The sequence below is a fragment of the Alligator sinensis genome, unplaced genomic scaffold (genome assembly GCF_000455745.1).
Source record: "Alligator sinensis unplaced genomic scaffold, ASM45574v1 scaffold596_1, whole genome shotgun sequence".
NCBI lineage: Eukaryota > Metazoa > Chordata > Crocodylia > Alligatoridae > Alligator > Alligator sinensis.
In genome coordinates, this window is record NW_005841967.1 from 2,400,241 (window position 1) to 2,415,646 (window position 15,406).

At 41.4% G+C, this 15,406-nt stretch overlaps 1 protein-coding gene across 10 annotated transcripts in view; it reads left to right on the forward strand.

Moving 5' to 3' along the window:
- DOCK10 (dedicator of cytokinesis 10) overlaps positions 1-15,406 on the forward strand; it is a 194,024-nt gene that overhangs the window by 148,129 nt on the left and 30,489 nt on the right. For 9 of the 10 annotated variants that reach the window (XM_025200420.1, XM_014518563.2, XM_025200424.1 and 6 more), the window contains exons 35-42: positions 521-642; positions 730-844; positions 1,012-1,078; positions 1,894-1,941; positions 2,669-2,770; positions 5,623-5,747; positions 8,533-8,645; positions 9,792-9,929. In XM_025200420.1, the coding sequence (XP_025056205.1) occupies positions 521-642; positions 730-844; positions 1,012-1,078; positions 1,894-1,941; positions 2,669-2,770; positions 5,623-5,747; positions 8,533-8,645; positions 9,792-9,929 (830 nt within the window). The remainder of the gene's footprint in view (positions 1-520; positions 643-729; positions 845-1,011; positions 1,079-1,893; positions 1,942-2,668; positions 2,771-5,622; positions 5,748-8,532; positions 8,646-9,791; positions 9,930-15,406) is intronic. The other variant, XM_025200425.1, reaches the window with a different exon arrangement.

The following is a 15,406-nucleotide window of genomic DNA, read 5'->3' on the forward strand; positions in this document are numbered from 1 at the left end:
AAAAATATGTACAGTACAAAGATTCTCCTAGAATACTAAAACCTAGGGTGGGCAGTTACTGCTTTCTTTTCAACTATGTTTGGCACTTCAGAAATGTATGCTTAGAAGAAATGATTGTACATGTGGATTTTTAATTAGGCAAGCACGTTTACTGTTTCAAAAACTACTGGAGGCTTGGAAACCCCATTTACTTAGTTTATTTCACTCAAGACCTGTTCAAAGCCATTGAACTCAGTCTTCCTACTGTCTTTCAACATACTTTTGAATCTGAATCTCATAGAATAGAATGTAATATGTTTTTAAATGCCATGAATAACAGCAGTCTGTATCATATTATTTCAACTTGTTGCATGTTTTCAGTCCCCTAAGTGTTCATCAATAGCTTCATTACAGAGATTGACAAGTCAAAGCACTAATGTCAATCTGTATGCCATACAACATTTTTTATTTTTTGTTGCTATTCTTAGTTTTGTATCCATACACATCATTTTAGCATGTTTGCTATGACTTTCGTTTACAGCCTTTTCATCAATAGCTATCTCTGCAGCAAACCATGCTGACTCCAGAGCTTCCTTAGCAAGTCTTGACTCTAACCCAAGTACCAATGAAAAAAACAGTGAGAGAACTGACACCTGTGAAAAGGTACATGTATAAATGGTTGCAAACAATTATTAGAGTTAAACAGCTTATCTTTATACTCAACAAGCCTATGTATTGTCAATTCAACAGATTGTGAGACCTTTATCTTTGATTGGATCAACTTTGCGGTTTGACAAGTTAGATCAAGCAGAAACGAGAAGCCTTCTCATGTGTTTCCTTCACATTATGAAAACAATTTCAGAAGGTAAAATATCCCTGCGTCCTTACATACATTATTATAAAATTCTTCGAGCCTGATCCAAAACCCCTTGAAGTTAACAGAAACAATCTCTCTTAGCCTTTTTTGGTTTTAAATAAGAATCTAGATTTCTAGTACTGGATAAATTAATATATTTTGCTGTCTGTTTCCAGAAACACTGATTTCCTATTGGCAGAGAGCTCCACTCACAGAGATAACAGACTTTTTCAGCATTTTAGAGTAAGTTCATTCCATTTTTTTTGCTTGTTGTCATGGTATATCTTTGAGTTTATCTACAGGAGGAAATAGCTTGGAGTAGGTCTTTCACTTTAACTTCACACTAGCTTTCACAGTAACTTTCCCATGTAGACAAAAACCCATGAATATTTAGTGTAAAACATGCTAATGGTTAAAGACTGTATTATTCCTTATGTTGACTATTTCCATTAAGAGGACATGAAACTTGGAGAGTATTACTTCATAGAACTTCATATCAGTCCTTCCATATGACATTGAAATTCTTCTCTCCTTCCAAAATCAAAAGATCTTGTGTCATCTGTGGAGCTCATAGCCATTCAGGTTGCATAGATACAAGCCGATCCATCAGGTTTCTTCTTAGCCCAGACCCTCTTAGCCCAGCTGTCCTTTGCTGGTAAGTAGACCTCAACTCCCTTGCAGCTGCAGTGTAAAAGATGGGTAAAGTGAATATGGCAGGTCATCCTTTACTTATCCTCAGATGTTCCTCTAGGATAGTGAACAGATGGTCCTCCTGCCATCCCCTCAGATTAATCCACCAGTCATGAAGGAATTCCCAACCCTGGGGGGAAGGTATGATGACATGGATTGAAAGTCTCCCATTCTGTAACCCTTCTTCTCAAAACCACTCATTTCTCTATGTGTATCTCTAAGTGTATCTCTAAGTACCATTTCTCTCTGAAAGGCTTGATTTATTACGAGTCTTCTTAAAGTCTTCTTAAAGTGACCCAGACTCAGAATTTTTACAAAAATAACAGACTGTTATTAGCATAATAGAAAATATCCTGTTTGTCTTTCAGAGTTTGCCTGCAGAATTTTAGATATCTAGGAAAACGCAATATAGTAAGGTAATTATTTTCATTATCCAACATAAATTACAGTGGTATTTTACATATTACACTATGGCTTAACTCTTGGATGAAATTAGGAACACCTGCCAATTTTTTCCTAAAAGCCTTACTCCAAAATACGCTGGCTGACATACAGATCATTTCTTTCGTTCATTCTTTCGTTCTTTCATTTGTTCAGTCATTCATTCTTTCTTTCCCTGTGAATGTATTCTGATTGGCCATGTGAGTTCACCTAGGCAAACTGATAAATTATGGAAACTGACATAACACATCATATGGAGGTTTTCTTGACCTTGATGTTGTTTTGTTTGGTTTGTGTAAATGCCAGATAAGAACAAATAGATCCCTTCATTTGCCATCATATACCTGGGAAGCAATGGTTCTGTCATGCCCTGATGAATGCTCTGCCAGGAATAAAAAACAGAGATCCTCCTACCCTCTAGTATTTTCTTCAAATCACTCTACAGAAAAATGTAGGATCACTTTTCCAGCTGCCTAAAGTGAAACATGCACTTTTCTTTGGCCATATTGTAATACTTTGTTTCTACTTTCATGCTACAATACACTTTTCTATGTGTGATTTGCCTTATAAAAGTCAAAAGTTGCTATATTAACTAATTCATACTCTGTATCAGGTTTCACCAGGCACTTTTTTTTTCTCACAGGCATGAGGAGATTAGCATCACGTACCATAATAGACTTAATGTTTGTTTTTTTTTACCAGGAAAATTGCTGCTGCATTTAAATTTGTTCAGGCCACCCAGAATAATGGAACACTTAAGGGGTCTAACTCATCATGCCAGACATCTGGTCTCCTGTCACAATGGTAATAATATACTGTATTATTGACTTTTAAAATCTTAAAGCAAATCCAAATTAAAGTCAGAATAAACAAAGGGGTTAATTTCCATTTACTTCAATTCTGGGTCCTCTTACACTGCCAGAGAGTGGTAAAGTCCCCAGGCAAGTAGTATGAATGAAGTCCCTGGGCCAGTAGTACCTATTTCAGATAACTGCAGACAGTGCTTTTCTTTCCTGTTAAAATATATATATATATATTTTTTTTTTTTACTTCACCTGAAATAAGGTTAGGTCTCACTCTCTGTTATAAAAGTGTATGTCTAGTTATTGCCAGTCCAGTGTTCTTCAAAGAACATTCAGTGCTTTACAGATAAAGTCTCTGTCCCAGAGACTTCACAGTTCAAGCCTTCAGTCCTGCATGTGAGTCCATTTAACTAGATCTTTAGGCCTTTACAAAGTCCATCGGAAGTCACTTGGGCTCTATGCTGATTTAAGAATCAACTTTCATGGATCCAGTAACAGTACTGGGCCCAGAAGGTGGAGCGAGAGGAGAGGCTTGCAATGTAAGCCAAGATTACTGAGCACTTGCACTCACATCTTGTTACTACCACACTGCTATGTAGTGTAATCATTGATTATTGTCTCTTTGTTTGCTATTTTGAATCTTTCTTTCTTGGTCTTTTTTTTCACAATAATCATCGTATTGTAGGGTTTTTTTTTACCAGCGTGTAATGATTTTATCCTATGGCCTCTTGATTCAGTCCAAAAGCAAAATGTGAGCTGCAGTACATAATCATCTGGCCACTTTAGGAAAAAAAATGATTGGAATATCTCTAACAGGCTAGCAATATTTGCCTCAAACACTCACCCAAGCAGAATTTTGGGGCTATGCACAGTTGAGTAAAAAGCAATCAGAACCCCACCCCCAAAAAACTAATCTCATTTTCACATCTGGTACTGGCCAAGAGGTCTTTGAGCTAGTACATTAGGAGGCAATTGTTTTGCTGCATGTTTATAGGCAAGCCAGCATGGTGACACAAAAAAGAACACCACCACAAATGAGGCATATTTCAGTTGTCTATAGAAGCTTTTACTATTTGCACTTCCCAAGGCAGCAACTATCCCTTTTGGCTATGAAAATATTTGTAAAGGCAAGCAAAGACCCAAAGTTCGAGAGAAAATATTAATGCTGCCCCATAGCTTCTAACTTCCACAATACCTTCAAGTTCTAACTTGCACATATATTTCTGTATTTATTAATTTTGCTGAATGATGATATATTATATGCATGAGGAGCCAAGTTTTCAGCTGATCTCAGGATCAGACTTTCAGATACTCAGCACCTAACCCTTGGGATCAGATTTTCATCCACCAGCTTCCACTCTGACACAGACACATTTTATCATGTTGAATGGGAAAAGGGCAGGCAATTGATTTTGGTGCCTGAATGGGAGCTGAGCTCCTTTGAAAATATAAATATAAATAACTACAATTTTCAATATCATTAAATGACAACCAGTGAACCCGAGTGGTTTAAGTTTAGTAGAAATGAGACATAAATGTTCGATTTATTGCAGAAGCTGTTTTCAGAAAAGACCTCTTTACTGAAGTCCTTAAGTTGAGATTGGTTGACTTTCTAAATGATGTGCTGTACCTGAATCAGAAGTTATGGGCTTGATGGAGGAACTCATGGGGTAAATGTTGGATGGTAGAGGATTTTTGGGGAAGGCCTGAAGTACAGGATCTGCACTTGGGTTGCTATAATCTTTGACAGTTTTCTTCAGGTTTATGTCTCTTAAGAAGCCTATCATTTTAAAGTAATAAATCCCTTTTTTACCTTTTGGTGAGCCATGGAGAGCTGAGGGAAGAAGGTTGGAAGAAACCTTTCTGCCTTTGCTCCTGATATTTGTTTCTGGGCCATTTAAGTCCAAACTCATGGATATTCTAATCCAAGCAGAGAAAATAACAATGTGTAAGGAAGACATGCTCTTGAGAAAAAGTATCAAACCTAGGTGCTTCAAGTTAGGTGTCTACTTTGCTATTGAGTCAGTTAAATAAAAGTGACCCAAATTTGAGATATCTGTGCAGCTTCCGTGGTGCTCTTGAGCATTCATGAAAATCACCATGACTGTGCCCCCTTCCTGCCATCACTCTCCAGACCTCCAGAGACAGATCTTGAGAGTGAAGAAAGGGGATGTGTTCATGGTGGCTTCACTGCCTCCTTTCTGGGTGCTAGAGAGTGTAGGTAGGTGAGCTGTGTTTCTTGGTAGTCCTTTCAAGAGCACTGTGCAAGGGTGCTTGCAGGTGCCCAGTACCTCTGAAAGTGCGACCATTTTTATTTTACAGCCCAAATACTGTGAATTTACAGGCCTCAATTTTGATTCCCAAATATTGTCCTTAGTTTTAAGTCTCTTCTAATCAGTAAAATATCTGACTGTGCTTATCAACATAACAAGAACTAAAATCATGTTCATTTTGCTGTCACTGTCAGTCCTGAAATCATTTGTCTCCATTTTTAGAAAGCAATACTCATTGCTTTAGGTACTCTGTTGTCTTAATAGTTCTCCCTTTCCCCTGTATTCTGCATAAATAGAATTAAACCTAGTTTCTTTTTTCCCAAAGGCTTATTTCCACATATCGCTCACTTATTTTAGTGGTAAGCAAATGTTGCTATGAGTCCTATTGATTTCAAGAAATCACAGAACATTTCCTTGGACAATGCCCACCTTATTGACTTTATGCACCACATACATTAACTGAAAGTATTTGTATCAGTTGGTCTCCCTTATGGTTATTGAAAAGTACTATAGGAAGTGACATGATAAAACTATAGGGACATGACAACATTTTTTTTAAAAGGTGCCTTCTCAATTTCAGGATGCATTCTGCTTCAAGTCACGATGGCCACAAACAACACAGATCTCAAACATTACCAATAATCCGTGGCAAAAATGCATTTTCCAACCCCAAATTGCTGCAAATGATAGAGAATACCATTGCAAGTAAGTGTAAATGAAATATGTGGATTTATCTCTCTCCCCCTCTCTAATATAACCTTTTCTGTACAGTCCATCACCATAGAACTTAAGAGCCAAGGTTTTAAACGTATTTAAGTGCCAGCTTCTACTAAAATCGATGAGACAAGAACCTAAATTCATTTAAAAATCTGAATATTAGGTGCAGTAGTGCTTATATGCCTGTGAATAACTGGCCTGTAGCTCTGTAAGGAAAGGGAGCTAACACTTTCTATCATCACTACCTGGAAGTAAACACCAAAACATTCTTTTACAAAACTAAATACACAGCTTGATTTTTCAGAGCTGCTCTGTTCCCTTTGGCTTTAGTGGCTTTAGGAACCCAAATCTGAAATGTTGGCTAGAATTCATAATACATCTAGCTGATACGAAGTGCCATAAATATTGACTTCAGTGAAACTTGCACCAGCTGAGGACCTGTTTCCTGCCTTCTGACTGAAGCAATAGAAGTGTTAGAAATGGGGAGTATTTTCCAAACCAGTTCCAGGAATATGGTGTGCCTTTTCCTGTAGAAATATTTCAAAATTCTAAATATTTCAGCCATCTCTATGACATGCATACTTACATGCATACCAGCAATGAAGTAATGTTTTGAATATTGCTTCTTCTCTCTTACTTTGATCTGTATAAATCATATTTTATGAAAACAGATGTATTAGAATCTGTACTGTCTTCATAGCAATTTTCCTTTAAGTTTTTTTTTTCCTCTTAAAATTTCTAGTATGCATTTAACTTTACAAGTAATGTGGGTTTTTTAAATGTATCTATTTAACAATGTGAAAATTAAATTGCATATCCAGCAGAAAATATATTGATATTTAGCTCTCATAGCAGATGCCCTGTTTTAAAAAATGTGTATTCTGTTTCCCCACACTGTTATAACTCACTGAAAAGAATTAAAGTATGTGGTAAAATTCAAGTATTTCCTACCTCGTATACTTCACATACATATTGGAAAGGCTATTTGACTGTTATTGCATGGCTATGCCAGGGAAGAAGCCCCAGTGAGTTCTCTTTCATTGGCCCTGCTCCCCCATCTTCTGCTGTGGACTCCTGATGCTTGTACACCCTGAATGCAAAGAAAGAGAGTTAGGAAACTTTAAAGAGGGGAGTCCAGTAGGGCTGTGTGAAACAGCATTGTTCTGCTTCGACTTCCATTTCGACGGAACAGTGTTTTGAGTTTTGTTTCATTTCGAAAGCACTGTTCCATTTTGTTCTGTCAAAACTCTTTTGCTGTTTTGAGGTTTCACCCACCCGGTGCCAGTAAGATCAGTTCTGCCACAGGCTCCAGCTGGCAGCACCAGCCTGCTAGCATCCGGCAGGCAGATTTGAGAGCCCACACCCCTGGGAGGACTCTGGCACAGCCCCTGCAGCCCTCCCAGGGGTGCGGGCGAGCTCCCGATCTGCCTGCCAGATGATAGGAGGCTGGTGCTGCTGGCTGGGGCCAGCAGCAGGACCGATCTTACCGGCATGGGCTGCGCAGATCGGGCCCCCCCACAGCCCTGGGAAGAGTCGGCAGAGCCCCACAGCCCTCCCAGGGATGCAGGGGGGCCCCGATCAGCCTGCCGGATCACAGAAGGCTGCTCCTGCCACCTGGGATGGCACTGGGCACAGCCCACACCCAGCACCAGGAAGATTGGTATTGCCGCTGGCCCCAGCTGGCATTACCAAACTCCTATCATCCAGCAGGCAGATCGGGGCCTGCCTGCACCCCCAGGAGGGCTGCGGGGACTCTGCCAGACTGTTTCTGGGGGTACAGGCCCCCTGATCTGCCTCCCAGATCACAGGAGGCCAGTGCTGCCACCTGGGGCCAGCAGCAGGCAGGCCCAGAGCAAATCAGCTCATGCGGGGACCTGCTGCCACCCCAATCCCAGGGCACGGGACGGTCCCCGCACGAGCTGATATGCCCTGAACCCTGTACTGGAGCCAGCCCAAGGAGGGTGTGGGGCCCGGGGCAAATCAGCTTATGCGGGGACCCTCCCCCACCCCGGGATCATAGCAGTAGCAGGTCCCCGCATGAGCTGATTTGCCCGGGCCTGCCTGCCGCTGGCCCCAAGCAACAATACCAGCCTCCTGTGATCCAGGAGGCAGATCGGGGGCCCACACCCCCGGGATCAGTCTGGCACAGCAGGTGGGCCCCGATCCGCCTGCCAGATCAAAAAGGGCTGGTGCTGCCGGCTGGTGCCAGGAAGATCGAATGCTCTTTGTAAGCCATCCTCTTGCCCTTATCCTCCGCAGGGGGAATCCATTCATTAGCTATTGCTGGTGTTAATGCCTTCAACAAACACAGTCCAACATACCTTACAAAATAGCCCTTAGCAGACTTGGTGGATAAATATATTGCTAAACAGACAGGGCCAAGCCAGATTGGTAGTGAACTACGTGGCAGGATATTGCAAAGTATATATTTGTTTATAGAACATTACAATTTTCACATGGAGCTATGATGATATTATCTAATTCACTGTGCATATCTCTTTCTAGGCTGCCTGTCATTTATGAAGAAAACCAAAACCACGGAAACAATATTCAGTAAAAACTAATATTGGCAACAAAATAAAATTGAAGTACACAAAACCCAAACAAGCATCAATGCTCTGTTAACAATATCCCTTAGATTACAGACATATTTAGAACAGACTCTGTATCCTGAATTGTAGAGGTAGATCTTGATCTGATTGATGGGTAAATTATCTTTATCCACACTTACTTGGGGATTTTTACCTTTTTCTTCTTGTTTCTTTTTCCGTAGGTGGCTCCAGTGAAACAGACATTGCTCATTATGTAGACACAGAAGCAAATATTGCCACAGAGGTTTGCGTCACCATTCTTGACTTATTGGGTCTCTTCACTCAGAACCACCAGGTATGTTTGTTTTTGCAATTTCTCCTTGAAATGTGTTTGGGAGTGAAAAAGCAGAAGTTTCCATGAAACTTAATTTGCTCATGAGAACATGCCAAAAATAAAAAATATATAGTGTAGTGCCCAATTGTTCCTTTATATAGTTATTTTTGGGGAGCAGGCATTAAGGTTATTTGCATAAGTTAGTCCATACTTCCCTGTCAAAGCAGGACTAGAAAGAATGATGACCCAAGTCCATCACTAGAAAATCTCAAATACCTTTACGAAGTTCTGTTTTTTATTAGTCACATTTTAAAAAATGGAGGAGTCAAGGCACAGAGAGTTTAAGGCAAAGCTTTTCAAACATGGGTATCCAAGTATCCTACATTTCCTATAGCTTCTAGTGAAGTTTTTGGGAGTCATAGGTTCTCATGACTCCCAGACAGCGTAGCAAACCATTTATATCACATGTATATAACGTGTCAAATTACGGGAAACTGAGTTAGCAAATGTTGGCCTAGGTGACTCAGTCAAGGGCATAATACTAGGAAGTACCAATCACCAGCAAAAGTTTGATGTTGTGCCTCATACTTTCCTTTTCTAATCATTAGACGTGGTCAGCAAGTGGGAAGAACAAGCAGAGGAAACAGTTTCCCAGTGTAACTGCAAGCCCATTGATTATACTAACCACCAAACCCTTTCAGAGCAAACACTAGAGACACTGGAGCCTAGACAGATGACACACAATAACACAGTTTAATCTAATTGATTTTATGCATAATGTAAATTACACCAAGATCTGGAGCAAACAGATAAGTAACTGTCTTGGGGCAAATGCTCACAATAGGTGTTGTTATAGTGCCTTCTTACTTTGTGGCAGGGGTAGATCTTTAGAGGTAGATCTACCCCTATAATAGCTTGTTTCCCTTGAGCAAATAGCCACTCCAAAGTTAAGTATGGATAGATACTTACACTGGTATAATTTGATTCTTTCATGGGTAATTCGACAAAAGTGAGTGAGTTATGCCACTTGAGGGCTATTCATCTGCCCACTTTTTTTTTGCACTGGTGTAGTCCCAGACTCTCAGACTTGGTGCAAGAACTCAAGGAATATTTTTTCTATTTATTGTATAATAAAGCTGTTACAATGTTTGTGTGTTGTCTTTTCAGAGACAGCTCCAGCAATCTGATTGTCAGAATGCACTGATGAAAAAGGTCTTTGATACCTATCTCCTTTTTCTGCAAATCAACCAGTCTGCAGTAGCCCTCAAGCATGTCTTTGCTGCCTTACGGCTGTTTGTGAGCAAGGTAACTGGTTTTTCTCTTGAAAGCTGTTTCATCAGGTTCACAGACTGCTCTGGCCTATACAACTTGCAGGAAATGACTGCATATTGTAACATGTTTTTTGTCATCTCGTTTTATTGGTATTTAGAGCTTAGTGTTGGAAAAAAAACTACTAATACCTACAAGAAATGATAGGAAGTGGGAAATTCAGATTTTCTGAGAAAATAATTAAATGTATTCTGGAAAAAAAAGTTAAAAATTGAAATTTCGTGCTGAGGAGAAATCATTTCCCCAGTTTCCAAGGCTCCCGGATCAGCTAGGGCTTCCAGCCTAACAGTCCCAAAGCAAAAGGTTGTATGGTGAGCCTGCTTCACAACAGCAGATCCAGTAAGGCCAGTATGTCTCACAGTCCGCCAGATGAAATGCCAGGAATATAGGCAGGGCTTCAAGCTGTGTCTCATGGGAATCTCAACAAAACCATTGTTTTTAACATTTTGTTTTTCATTAATCCACTTTTACTAGAAAAAAAAATCCAAGAAAATATGTAACTACTGGCAATTTCACAGGTCCAATAATTGTGTGAGCACTGTGAAACACTGTTGGGCATCTAGTTTACTGTGACTGGGAATAAGGTCTAATTGTAATGGAATCTCAGATTCAAAGGCTAAGATTAAAGCCCTGTTAGAAATAATAATGACCTGGAATATGCAATATAGAGATTGCCAAAAAATAAGAGGATGGCTGCTGTCATTCTGTTATGCTAAACAAAATGGTCCTAAATTTAGGCTGTTAGGTAGGAGGTTCAAGTCCAAGACCTCTATGGTAGCATTCTATGAAATGCTTCCAGTGCCACAGGTAGGGCCAGGTAGACAGGCAGAGCTCTAGAGTCTCAAAATGTGGCTGAGACAATGGTGTAGGGAGGCAGGGTTTAGGTTTTTTAGGAACTGGGGAACCTTTTGGAACAGGGGGAGCCTATACAGAAGGAATGGCCTCCATATGAACCAAAATGTGCTGGCACATATATTTTAAATGGTGGCAGAGAAATACAGAGGAAAAGCCAACAGGTGCAGAACAGCACACAGCTCAGATTAACACACCCTATAGCGGTGAAAGTATAAAAAATAAGGGTAAGAAACAGGGTGAAGACAAGCACAAACAAATACCTTTAATGAATAAAAGTTCACACAGAAGTAACCAACCAGACAGCAATAAAAAGTACACATGCTTTTATGGTAATGCTGGAAGTCTAAGATCAAAGGTGTGGGGAGCCAGAGTGCTTAGCAGTAAATAATGGTATTGATGTCATAGAAAAAAGTCTGTCTAAGGATACACTATCAAACCACAGAAAAAGACAGTAGCAGCGAGCTAGAAATGCTGAGGGAGTTGAGAGAGGCTGCAACAGCAGGAAGTGCAGTAAAGGTGGGGGACTTTGACTATCCACAGACAGACTGGGTTAGTCTAACACGGGCAGGCAATAATTTTGGCTGGAGGGTCACTTACTGAGTTTTGGTGAACTCTCAAGAGCTGCAAGGGTAGCCCCACCCCCTGACAGGTACCGCACAACCTAGTCACCATCGTGGGACCAGAATTCCCACCCTCTTACGCTTGACCTTTGACACCAGGAGTCCCTCCCCTTGCCCTTCAGAAGTATTCTTTTTGGGAGGGGAGAGTTTCCATCTTGAAACCAGAAAAAAACAAATCATATACTAAAAGTCAAACAATATTTTAATTTTATTATAAAAAATATTTTTGTCATGATTTGTGTTTGCATAGTGTACATAGAGGTGATTGCATAATAACTCAAAAATAAAGTCTTACTCTTGAATATTGTGTGTTGGGGTGTGGTTGGGGTGGGTGGGGGTGTGTGTATGGTGGGGCGTGGGGGTGTGTGGTGGGTTTGTGAGGGGATGTGGCTGTGTGGTGGCAATAAGATATGTTGCGGGAAGTGTGTATATGTGGGGGGTATGGGGGGCTGGGTATAAGTATGTGGGGTTTGTGGGGTGTGAGGCAGGTTGGGGGGGCTGTGGGGACCCCCCCCCACACACTCCCCACTAGCACACAAAATGGCCTTTCTTCTTGCACACAGTCCCCACCACTGGCAGTGAGAGGCAGTGGCAGCAGCAGGTGGCAGGCACTCGGGACACTCATGGCCTACGCAGGCACTGTCACTCAATGGTGCATGGCTCCGGCCAGTGCTGCATGTGGTGACAAGGAGCCCTATCATGCAAGACTCCACATAGTGTACATGCAGCTCCTGGCATTCGCACATCACCAGGGGAAGCCCTGTCCGATGGAGCCGGCTGCCCTCCCCCCCCCCCGCCATCTAGGTCCCAGGACTCTGCCAAAAGTGGAGGGAGCCCTGCTCCTGTCCCCTGCTTCCCAGCGGAGTCCTGGGACCTTCACGGCAAGAGTCAGGGAAGGCAGCTGGCTCCATCGTGCAGGGCTCCCCCCAGTGGCACACAAGTGCCGGAAGCTGCATGTACACTGCATGGAGCCCCATGTGATTAGAGGCAGGCCGACCTGGCTGCACCTCTTGCCACCATGTACAGCGTTGACCAGAGTTGCACACCACTGGACAGCAGTGCCTGCATGGGGCAAAAGCACCCCGAGCATCCACCACCTGCTGCTGCCACTGTCAGGGACTCTGCACTGGGGGGGAGTCTGTGGGGGTCCCCATACCCCACACCCTCCCTTACACCCACTGTCATTTTTAACCTAGTCCTAAGTAATGCACAGGATTTGGTGCAAATGATAAGTGTTGCTGAGCCACTCAGCAGTAGTAACCATGATGCAATTGGGTTTGACATCCACATAGGTGGGGAGACAAAATATCTACCACAGTAGCCTTTAATTGTAAAAAGGGAGACTACACCAAAATGAAGCTCCATATTGGAGGCACAGAGTAAATAATGTACAGCAAATCAAAACAAACAAAACAAAGGAAAGTGGATCAAAAGAAAGCCAGCATGGTTTAATGGAAGTGTTGCAGAGCCAATAGGTAGAAAAAAGGCTTCTTACAAAAAGTGAAAGTCAGATCCTAATGAGAAAAATATAAAAAGTGCATAAACACTGACAAGGCAAATGTAAAACTGAAATAAGAAAAGCTAAGGGAGAATTTGAGGAGAAACTTGCTAGTGAGACAAAAAGGTAACAATAAAAATTTGTTTAAGTGTATTAGAAGCCAAATACCTGCCAGGGAGTCAGTTGGGCCTTTGGATGATCAAGGTGTAAAAAGGGGATGATAGATAGGGCCATTGCTGAGAAATTAATTGTATTCTTTGCATCTGTCTTCATGGTGGAAGATGTTAGGGAAATCCCATTACCAGATCCACTGCTCTCAAGGGACAAACCAGTGAAGCTGACCTGAATTTAAATGTCACTAGTTGAGGTTGTAGTGGGAATTGATAAACTAAACAGGAGCATATCTCCAGGACCTGACGGCATTCATCCTAGGGTCTTGAAGGAGCTCAGATTGGAAATAGCTGAACTCCTAATTGTAGCATGCAACCTGTCACTAAAAACAGCTTTGGTAGTAGAGGACTGGAGAGTTGCCAATGTGACTCCCATATGTAAAAAAGGCTCTGGAGTGGACACAGGGAACTACAAGCCAGTAAGCCTAACTTCTTTTCCTGGAAAACTGGTGAAACAATAATAAAAACAATTGTTTGGTTTGGATGAACACGGGTTGTTGGGAAGGAATCAATGCAGCTTTGTCAAGAGTAAAGCATGCCTCATCAGCTTACTAGAGTTCTTTGAGGGTGTCAATAAGCAGGTGGATCAGGATGATCCAGTTGCCATAGTACAGTTGGACTTCCAAAAAGTCTTTCACAGGGTCCACCATCAGAGGCTCTTAAATTAGGTAATTGTGGGATTATAGGAAACATCCACTTGTGGATTAGATATTGGCTCAAAGATAAAAGAAAAAAGTAAGTATAAATGGCCAGTTTTCAGGATGGAAAGAAGTAAACAGCAGGGTCCCCCAGGGATCAGTGTTGGGACCAGTGCTGTTTAACACAATTCATAAATGATCTGGAAAAGAGGGTGAGTAATGAAGTGGCAAAATTTGCCAATGACACAAAATGATTCAAAGTAATAAAGACCAAGGTGGACTGTGAGGAACTACAGAAGGATCTGGCACAATTCATTGAATGGGCAACTAAATGGCAGATGCAATTCAATGTAGATAAGTGTGAAGTGATGCACCTTGGCAAAAATAACCCAAATTATACCTATTTTATGATGGGTTCTTTATTATCTGCTACCACACAGGAAAGAGATCTGAGATTCATTGTGGCCAGTTCACTAAAAGCATCAGCTCAGTGATCAGCAGCCATCAAAAAGGCAAACAAAATGTTCAGGATTATTAAGAAGGGAATTGTAAACAAAAGATCAAATTTGTTATGCCCCTTTCTACATCCATGGTGAGTCCACACTTTGAATATGATGCCCAGTTCTGGTCCCCACACCTCAAAAAGGATATAGAAGAACTAAAGAAGGTCTAGAGGAGGGCAACAAGGATAGTCAGTGGTATGAAAATGCTTTCATATGAAGAGAGGCTAAAAGCCTATTCAGTTTAGAAAAGAGACATTAGAGGGAGTTCATAATAAAGGTTTACAAAATAAGTAAATAGACATGTATTATTTACTGTCTCTCTCAAGACAAGAACTAGGGGTCATAGAATGAAACTAGTAGGTAGTAAGTTCAAAACTAATAAAAGGAAGTTCTTTTTCACACAATATGCAATTAAAGTGGAACTCATTGCCAGCAGATTGTTGTGGAAGCTGGCAGTTTAGCTAGATTCAAAAAAGGAATTAGACACATTCCTGGAAGAAAGGGGCACCAGTAGCTATTGAGTATGGGAGTTAGTGATATTGCCTCTGAACTAGAACTTCCTAGACCTTAAGTGCTGTAAGTGGGGGGAGGAGCAGAGGGGAAGAAACCCTGGCCATACCCAATTCATTCTCCCTTTCAGCATCCACTCTGCCACCGTGTGATACGAGATACTGGGGAAGATGGACCTATGGTCTGACCCAGTAAATGGCAATTCTTATGTTCTTATAACCGGGTGCTCTGACTCCTTGAGTATAATACACAGTCCAGAAAACTTTTAGACAATGTGCCATTCTTCCAAAACATCTCTGAGGGTTGTAAAAATAAGAAGTCACAGTTTTCCCAGCTACATAGCTCAAGGGCCAAGGGAAGAATAAGCCACAGACTGCTTTAAATTACACACCAGACTTCCAGGAGCCAAGCAAGACTGAGTAGTGGCAGGAAAGCAAATATCTAACATCATTGGATACATCCATCCTGTAGCCACTGGTCACTGTATTCTTCAAATGTTTGGGATTACTAATCTCTATTGTGGTTTTTTCAGGGGCACCAATCTCTATAGGAATCTAGAGCTAGCCAAACTAGAGGAATCTATGCAATGCACTCTGTTCTCTCTGCTCTACTCACTCTGTCCATGATCAGTAGTTTCCAGATGACAGAGCAACTTGGGC